This window comes from Saccoglossus kowalevskii, chromosome 6 (assembly GCF_978046115.1).
Source record: "Saccoglossus kowalevskii chromosome 6, keSacKowa6.1, whole genome shotgun sequence".
NCBI lineage: Eukaryota > Metazoa > Hemichordata > Enteropneusta > Harrimaniidae > Saccoglossus > Saccoglossus kowalevskii.
In genome coordinates this window covers 20444698-20454751 of record NC_140646.1, presented here as the reverse complement: position 1 = coordinate 20454751, position 10054 = coordinate 20444698, and the positions used below count along the sequence as shown (strand labels likewise).

General features: G+C 38.3%; 1 protein-coding gene across 2 annotated transcripts; it reads right to left on the bottom strand.

The window, feature by feature from the left end:
• Nucleotides 1-814: 814 nt before the first annotated feature.
• On the bottom strand, nt 815-9891 carry LOC100371904 (uncharacterized). Of its 2 annotated transcripts, none has more exons than XM_006812334.3 (2): nt 8667-9891; nt 815-1746 (listed from the first exon to the last, which is right to left on the bottom strand). In XM_006812334.3, the coding sequence occupies exons 1-2, from the start codon at nt 9770-9772 to the stop codon at nt 1533-1535; spliced, it is 1320 nt and encodes a 439-aa protein (XP_006812397.2). In that variant the 5' UTR covers nt 9773-9891; the 3' UTR covers nt 815-1532. The 2 variants fall into 2 exon arrangements, with proteins under 2 accessions (XP_006812397.2, XP_002731469.2); XM_002731423.4 differs by having other exon boundaries at nt 1139-1746; nt 8861-9891.
• Between the last annotated feature and the right edge of the window lie 163 nt (nt 9892-10054).

Below are 10054 nucleotides of genomic sequence, written 5' to 3'. Positions count from 1 at the left end.
CAGCCAAAATGAATTGCAGCTAAAATAAAGTTTTTTACAGTAATTTACTTTATCTGTACATACAATTATTTTACATAATAATGAACTAAGTTTATGTCTAAAATGAACACGATTTCCTGCAGGAGGAGAGCAAAACAGTATACATAATTTTATTTGTTGAAACGGGAGCAAATAATAAAATTACACACCAGTATATTTTAAGTTTAAAAAAAAAATATGATCAAGAACAATCTATAAGCTAGAACTTTTCTCTCAAAGAGTTCTTGGTCAGGCAAACTATAATTGACACAAGCAATAGAGTTTACAGTTAAAGCAATATACAATAGAAAACAAGTACTTTGCCCAGAAAGGATCACATTCCTTTTAACAAGCCTTTCAATTTCCGCTCTCTGACTGATCCTTCTGAACCCAGACAACTAAATCTTGTACTAATAAATCTAAGTGTTGAGTAATGCTTGTAATGCAATTATAACTCAAGTGAAATTAAAACATTACTGAGACTGAAGTACATACTATGACAAGGGTAAAGTATATTATAAGTGAAAGACAGACTTAACAAATAAACTGAACACAATCTCAGCTGAATAGCTATGGAGAATAGAGTTCTGTACTTAATATTGACGATAACTGCATTAGTCAATTTCAAAATCATAAATTGCCATCTTGCACCTGCAAAATTCCAAAACTATACATGTAAATGTGCACATACTCAAATCTAAACTGTACTTTAAACATACTGCTATAGACATTCTGGGACATAAATAAAATATAAATATTGGCCTGAAAATATAGTTCATCTTTCTTTGAGTGATAATTATTCTTGTCAGTCTGCAACACAATTACGTAACAGCTGCATGGTTTATTTATAAGGTTTGTGATAAGGAACAACCACAAAGGTGGTAGAGGTGGCAAGGGCGGCAGTGGTAAAGGGGGGAGGGTCCACATTTTTTACTTTCATAATAAGAACACTACTCCAAAACACTATAGTATAAAGAAAACTCAATATGGGAATTTTAAGAAATTAACACGAAATCCACACATAGCGTAGTTCTCAAAAGTAGTCTCTAAGCATTAGAAAGCATGATTTGATATTCAGAAAAGTGTCTGCTTCTGCTAACCAATAAGTAAACCCAAACTATAAAAGCAACAAGCTTGTATTTTTGCAAGTGGTTCAAAATTCAAAACAAAACGCACACTGTCTACAATCAAGCTGCTTCACATACAGAACCAAGTTCTATTTCCACTACACCCTTGTAATCACAACAAACGCTAGTCGGCAGCAGTGTCAAAGTTGAAGTTGCGAGCATCTTGTTAATGCACTGAAGTACACAGCAGAGTACAAACACCATTATAAGCTTCTTTTGATATTCGGTCAGCATACATCAAATTTTATGCAGTTGAAAGTCGGTAATACAATCAATCCCAATTGTGCGCACTTGAAGAAATATCAAAGATTGCGTTGTAGAATTTTTACGATGCACCATTTTTTTCTTGCATAACTGAAAAGTACCCTGAATAATGTAAAATTAGTCTTATTTTGGCACAGGCTGCTTCAATATATTGATTTTTCTCAGGTATCGAACAATGAATGGAGTCGCCGTTATAGTAATTGCCATTCGTACTGGTGCAAACAACTTGTAAATCGCATACGATACTACAAATGTGCTAGCACCTGTAGCAATTCTTGAGTCGAGGAATGCCTGCCCTACGCCAACCTTGTACAGCCACGACTGCAAATCAATACCACTGCAAAATAAAACAAATATTTACGAATATTAATGAATGTAATGCAAAAAATATTAGCCTGTTTGCACAAGCCACGCACTATGATTTTGATTGTCATAAAATCTATTGTAGCTAAAAACACTTAAACTAATGTGATCTCAAGGAACTATTTTTCAAACAACTATTTTGAAACTTATTTGTTACAAACTGAAGCATAATATTACTATAAAGAGAACTTAACAAAAAACCCTCTAGTTTTGAATATTAATTCATAGAGCAACAAAGTTACATAACATGCTCAACACCTACCGTAAAATATCTAATTGAGGCCCATGTCTATTTGAAGCCGCACCCCTACTTTGATACAATGTATCATTTCAAAATTAGAAACATTTGGTTCCTTGAAAATACTCTAATTGAAGCCGCCCTGCTTTTCTGAGACATTGAGTGTGTGTTGTTTTCCTGTGCCAGTATTCCAAAATAAACAAAGGTGATTGACATAGATTTATTGTTAGTTTATTTCTGTATGTTGTGTTTCCTGTTGGTGTTCCTTATCCTGTCTAATAAACAAAGACTGCACATGAATGAGTGATAGACCTGGTATTATTTGTATCGTACGTTTAATAAACTTGAGTGTGAGACGTTTGGGTACCGTGTGAAACGACCACGCGACAGACATTGTAAAATACAGGAAACTTGCAACAAGTGCACGAAATCTTCGTTCGTAATTGGCGGAAACAAATACAATGCAAGAAATGCATGGTAATATAAACTCACGATCAGAAGAAATTTTCATCCTGGGTTCAGTTTCTATACTGCTCAAGTTCTCTGTTCGCTTACGCAACTATATTTATTTACATCGTTATTTTATCGAAGCCATGCCTCACTCTACCAGCCAAAATCGCCGTGCTTCCTATGATTCTGCTTTCAAGTTGAAAGTTGTTTGTAAAGCACTAGAGTGGAAAAACAACCGAAAAACAGCTGATCATTTTGGTATAAATGAAAAGCAAGTTCGACAGTGGATTCGAGCGAAGGACCAGTTGTATGACAACAAACGCCAAGCTAAACGGTTACCAGGCGCCGGTCGTAGGGTCAAGAACAAAACATTGGATGACAGCGTAATGCAGTGGTTCGACGATCACAGAAAAAACGGTAACGCAATTTCTGGTCGACAATTGCAAATGCAAGCCCGGAGACTGAGTAACGACAGTGAGTTCAAAGCTACCGATGGGTGGCTTCATTCGTTGAAGCGGCGCCACTCACTGTCAACACGTGTCCGAACATCGATAGGACAAAAGTTACCAGCTGACTACGAAGACAAAATTCTACAGTTTCAGCGCTACGTGATTCAGCTTCGTCAGCGGCATGGTTACCCTCTTGGTGATATCTATAACATGGATGAAACTCCGTTGCGGTTTGATATGCCCGGCAACAGAACTTTGGAGCACCAGGGTGTCAGGACCGTCCATATCAAGACCACTAACTCCGAGAAGAGAGGGTTCACGGCAGTATTGACGGTCACCGCTGACGGTCAGAAGGTCCGACCTTTGATTATTTTCAAGGGGAAACGCCGACTAGATGAACTGACACGCCGGGAAATCAAAGTGGAAGTACAAGAAAAGGGATACATAAATGAATCTCGTAAGTATTTATTTGATTTGTTTTCTGTCTTTCGAAGCTGGGTTTGCATTTGTATGATGTAAACAAACTCAAACAAAGATGGCGAATCAAAATGTGAACAACTGCGAGGTCAAACCTTTTTATAATCACTTGAGCGTTTCGTTGGTTTCGTTTACTTTATTCCACACTATGTTCAGTTGATGTTTCTTTCGGGTTCTTTATGTGTTATTTTATTTTCTATGAATTTTAGTTTGTCTGTCGTGGGTGAGGGATACTTTCCCAGAACGCAACGATAACTCTCGGCGGCTCCTAGTCTGGGATTCGTGCAGCGTCCATCTCACATCGAAAGTTAAAGAAGAGCTTTATTCCCGAAACGTCGACATCGCTGTAATTCCTGGTGGTTTAACGTCTCTTCTCCAGCCGTTAGATGTCGGCGTAAATAAACCACTGAAGGATTACATGCACGCGGAGTGGGACGAGTGGATGAAGACCGGGGAAACACTGTTTACTCCGGCTGGTAAACGCAAAGCCCCCGCCAAGAAGACAGTACTCGAGTGGGTCGTTTCGTCATGGAACAGAGTTCCCGCATCTACTGTGATAAATTCTTTTAAGAAGCCAGGGATATCAAATTCACTTGATGGATCTGAAGACAACTTAATTTATGAAGATCTAGAAACAGACGATGAGGCAGTTGGCGAAGAAATCGCTGAAATATTTTACAGTGACGACGATGATGACAGCAGCGACGACTTTCTAGGATTTTAACAATCGTGTAGTTTTCACACACAAACCAAACGGCCCTTTTCAGGGCCACCACATATTTCAAAAAGAGAACTACCGTACAAAAATACCATGTGTGCTTGTGTGTGTGTTTGTATGTATTTCAAATGATTATTCCTGACCTCTTTCACTTTACCAATCTTGACGCCAGAAATCAAAACAATGTCTCAATTTAGTGCGTGCATATCATTAACCCCTCATTTGCATATCTATAGAAAATGTCTTTCAAATTCAACCAAACTTATCTAATAGAAGCCGACCCCCGACTTTTTGTTTTTCAAGTGAGAAGGCGGAGATTTCCTTTTTAAATTAAGCCGCGGCCTCAATTAGATATTTTACTACGGTAAACTGACATTTAACACCAGAAGAGATGATATCATTGCAGCCTATATTCTGCTTCCTAGCCCCCCCCCCAAAAAAATATTAGAGAGGGACCAATACTTTACAATACAATGCCAAGTAGGTGAGACATCCTACAACCGACACTGGTTGTCACGACTCCAGCATACAAGTACTGATACTTGTCAAGGAATGAAGAGGTGCTATGAATAATTTAGTTATATTTGCTGTGTGCTATACGTGATGTCCTCCTTTTGAGGATGGCTTGATCAAACCACATCAACATAGGTAACTATCTTTGAACATGCACATCTAAAGAGGTTCGTAATACAGGGCTTGGTGTACTCTAATTCAGGGCGTCGACAGTAACAACTACTACACATCAACATACGATTGACACCTGAAGCAGCAACCCAGATACGTGGAGATATAAACTACAATTTGTTATATTTTATGACAAGCCAACCCCATAAATAGAACCTTAATGATTTGTACAACATGTAGTCTAGTAGGTAAAAGGTGAATCATGCCACCCATATAAATAAACAATCCCATTGTTTATTATTAAATGGCTTTATGATGATGATTATGATGGCGATGATATAGGGGCTGACCACTGGAGTCAATTGGGCAGGTACCTTTCCCATACAAACTTCATGGGTGGAGTTCAGCCCCAAACGTATCCAAATCGAATGTATATTTTACCGAAAATTAAAACTTAAAATTACACATGATTAAGAAAATGTCAGTGGCGAGTTGTGGGTTGTTGTAATTGACCTGTGCATTTAGACTGCTGATGATATTTAAGCTGGTCCAGTCATGGGTAAGGGACAACGTCAAAAGATCGATGTTGGATAAAAAACTTAATTGCTTTAGTTTTTTTCCAAACCCCCCTACCCCCCACTGAAACTTAATTGATAAATATTGGTCATGGCGTCAGACTACATTCACCATTAAATACAAATTGATAATCGGACAGTAGTATTGCATAGTAGTCGGCCGTCGGGTGGGTTTAAAAAGATTTTACAAATGCACCTCAGATTTACACTCGAACCAAACCATTTTTCTGTTTTTTCCCCTTTTCGGTTGTTTCTGTCCATGATTGGATAGAAAAAAAAACGAACTACAAATACTCCAAAATTTTTTTGACTTCATTAAAAAATAAAATCGTTTTTGTCGGATGGAAACTTTTTGAGATCAAAACCCCCCACCCCCAAACTAAAGGAAATGAGTTTTTTATCCGACATCGATCTTTTGACGTCGTCCCTAAGCTATCCCGGGGATTGAAATTAAAAAATTGTGCGCGTCATTTGAACAAATTGGTGAAAATGATGATTTACCTATCCTTGGCAAGATAAATTAAGACATTATTTAAAATACAATTTTAATTATTGGCTCATTATTATTTCATTATTCTTAAAAAAAATTTGAAAGCAATTTTCTGGAGATTAGCAACTTTGGACTACACATTTGGTCAGTTAGTGAAACTAATCTTTATTCACCTGTCCTCAGAGACTGGCCAATTTGTACATCAACCTGTCCCAGCTAAAATCTCAATTTTGACCCCTGAAACTATCAATTAAAAAAAAACACTTATTATGCTGCACAATTGCTTACATACCAGTAATTCGATGAATATAAGCCATACTTGACCATGCATACACGAGATGACTTAGCAAAAACTATTCAGACACTAACAAGTTGACCTGAAGATGACACTTAACAGTGAAAAGTGGGTCAGTGGCATTCAATTGTTGGCATGGCATGGCATGGCATGGCATGGATTGCATGTCATAAAATCATGCAGTGATCATGCCGGCAGCGCCTGATTGAGCAAGTTGAGACCAAAACAAATACATTTAACTTTTATCACTTATTTAACAGGTTTAGGTATTTTTTACATCCACAACTTGCATTGTCATGATGAAAGGCACTTTTTTTCTCCTGCTTTGCACTGCACAATGGTTTTTTAGGGTTGGTAGTTTTCACTTACCATTTGTGAGTGAGATTAAAAATATAGCACACAGGTAGTTACGCTGCATGAAACATAGCGAAATGAAAAAAATATATGTGGTTCTGATACCCCCCTATCATATCAATGCATTGTCTACGCTAATTTCTTATCTGGCCAAACATGCATACGGTACAAAAATGGTGCAAAATCACATCAACATTCAACAAATGAAACCAACTATGGTATTGCCCTGAATTTTGCCCACATTTGGAGGACTTCAAATATAAACATCAAACACAGTTTTGGTTAGCTAACTTTGGTTAGCAAGGATTTTTTTTAACCTACACTACCACAAGTCCATGTTAGTGGAAACAGTTTGGTTTTTTGGACTAACGGAAAAGTGATGTATCTAAAATGCACCCAAAAAAATAACCACAAACGCTAATTTTTCAAACCTGTACATGTTAATCTCATGTTAGATTTGCCTACCACCAGATTGAGAATCTACAAAACAGTTTACCCTTTATATCAACAAGAAAATTAGCAACTGATGTGTGGCAGTTGTAAGATTTCTGCATTCTTTAAAACAAGCAGCCTGTCAGCTGAGATAGCTCTGCTGTTAGCAATGCACATGGCAATTAAAGAACAGAAGATATCATTAGAAAATGAACAAATCTGAGAGAGGTCCACATGTAGTACCTATATGTATAATATATCAAAGCAATTGGACTTGCGGTTTTCAACAAGAAGTCGAAAATATCACTTTTTACCAAAAATGACAAAAGTATTCACCAAAATTAGAGAATTAAAGATATCATTAGAAAATGAACAAATCTGAGAGAGCTCCACATGTAGTATCTATATATGTAATATCAACGCAATTGGACTTGCGGTTTTTAACAAGAAGTCGGAAATATCACTTTTTACCAAAAATGACAAAAATATTCACTAAAATCAGAGAATTGAAGATATCATCATGAAATGAACAAATCTGAGAGAGGTTTACCCAAGGTACATATACACCAAGTATCAAAGCATTCAGGCTTTTAGTTTTCAAGAAGAAGTCGAAAAAGTAAAACATTGACACGAACGACGACAGACAATCACTCATATGATAAGCTCCGCTCGACAAAGTCGACAGCGGAGCTAAAAATGTACATTTGTGCTTATGTCAAAATGATTCGAAGACTAAGCGTTACTATTTTTAAACCAATTTCACAGTCCACTTCTCACTTGTATATTTGTACCAGTACATAAAAAAAAAAAAAATTGTGATTGACAATATGTTTAGGCTATCAAATTACCATATATAAATGATAACATGTTTATGTATTAATAACTAAGAATGCATATACTGTAGAAAACATCAATATTCACTGGTATTTATTTTTACTATATTTTGTGATTTGTTCAGATTCACTGTAATTTTACAGGATTTAAATTAATTTAGCTGCATTTCACTTTATCAGCAAAAATAAAACCCAGTGAATAATTAATGACTTGACAGTAATGTTGAAAGGTGGAATGATGAACTGACCATGTAATAAGAATGATTTTAAAAATTAATTATAGAATTGCTGTGTGATTTACCCATGAGCCACCCACCCATAATTCAGTTTATACATGAAGCTAAACAGATTTTTAGCTCCATGGTATGTTAGAGGGTTATGGCTGCCCGAATACAACCGAACTCGGCCAGATTTCAACTCGGCCAGGAAAAAAATGCACAACTCGACCAGTCGCCACCTCCCGTGACTATTTTGTTGTCGATTTCAACAACGCAAGTTTACAAACACACACACACAAACGCTACTGGTTCTCCGACATGTTGTTGATTTCAACATTGGCTGAACATTGTCGATTTCAGTGACGCAAATTTTCTTTTCAAAGGAAAAACACAGACATTACATTGAATCACAGACATCACATCGGCGACCGTCTATTTTTTTTTTTACATTTTACTGTGATATGACAAAAGACACAGCGCTGGCTGTTTCGTCACTGAAATAGACATCCCTTTTTTTATTAACAAAGCACTGAAATCGACACCCTTTGACGCCCGTACATTTTTTATATTTTGTTGTGATATGACTCTGACAGTCTGTAATACAGCGCTCGCTGTTGCATCATTCACACCCTTATGCACATATGCTGGCCGAGTACGGTCACTGGCCGAGTAGAAATCTGGCCGAGTTCGGTGGTCACCTGGCTGCCCATGGCAGATTTTTTAACAAAACATGACATTCACCTTGATACTGCCAGGTAAACTCCACCCAGGGAGAGCAACGAAATGCTAACATGAAATATGACCACCGTAGCACCATAGTCTCTGAACACTTGCTTTAACCTCTCCCTTTGGCTTGATTTGGGTACAGGTGCAGGAGAGGATGATGATGACGTGTGGCAGTGTCTTGTCTGTAACACCATGCACTCACAACTTACCGGAACATAGACTTTCGGTGGGTCGGAAGGTGGACGAATATCTCTTCGTGGCCTCCCAAATACTGGTTTACTGTGAAGATTGTGTATCATGTGTGCCACGTCTTCATCCCACGTTTCAAACGATCTTCCCATTCTTTGTGAGAGTGGTACTATGTCGCCGGTATGGTAACTTCGTTTGGCGTCACCGAATCTAGTCACCGGTACGAACTGGGCCCGTGGTTCCGCTTGATAATACGATCTGGTAGCTTTGTCTATTTTGGGAATATTATTAAAGCTCGGCTTGTTTGGAACAGGCACCTGCGTTACTAGATCTTCGTCCCATGCCTCGTACGTACGACCAAATGAATCTGACAATCGCCTCACCGGAGAAAACGTCGGCGACGAAGTGCTGTATCGGCGTACGCCTTGAACGGTACCGAACGTACCTTGATCGACGTCGCTCAACTTCAACTTCCCAAACATAGACTTGGTACGGCAATACATCGTGCTACCTGGTAGACAAGTTCCCTGCAATACGCAAGCCATTTCGTCGTCCCATTCCTCCACTACTGTTCCACACGACGCCCCATGTGACACGCTCGTGTGAAATTCTCTGCAGGCCGCCCCTTGGTTTGCATTCTGTATCTTGTCGCGCAGCACTTTCGAGCGGTCTTCTTGATTTTTTAAAAAAGACTGTGCCTGAGAAAGAACATCCTTCGTCGGCTTTGCTGACATCGGTTGAACGCCTTGGATACTCGGTGGAACCGGGGAAACTTTCTTGTCATTTTTCTGGAGAACGTGTAAAGTGTCGTGACTGTGGTGTGACGAAAGCTGGGCCTTTCCAGTTGGTGTTGACAACGGCGACGCAGAAAGCAGGACTGGCGTAACCTGCTGCCATCTTTGAAGACTACCAGACTGTGCGACACGCAGCATTTTGATTTCAAATGTTCAACTACTGGTGCATGCGGCCAATATATATATTCACACGACCTCGAAAAGCGGACTTCACAATCTGAACAGATCAAAATAATAACACGACACAGATACAAATAGGGCGAAGACCCTTTAAGAGTGTAATAATTATTCATATGGCTGTAAATCGCAATCACGGTGACTTGCTGTTTTGTTGAGTTTGCAAATAATGCACAATTATTCTTTAAAAATACACATAGGACATATATTCACTAAAATAACACAATATAAAATTTTCGTTCC

Excerpts from the sequence above, each read along its gene's own strand:
- LOC100371904 (XM_006812334.3), bottom strand. The coding sequence starts at position 9,772 with ATGCTGCGTGTCGCACAGTCTGGTAGTCTTCAAAGATGGCAGCAGGTT. Across the intron at positions 1,747-8,666 it reads GTTTACCTGGCAGTATCAAG|TGGTATTGATTTGCAGTCGT; the intron begins GTGAATGTCATG and ends TTTATTTTGCAG.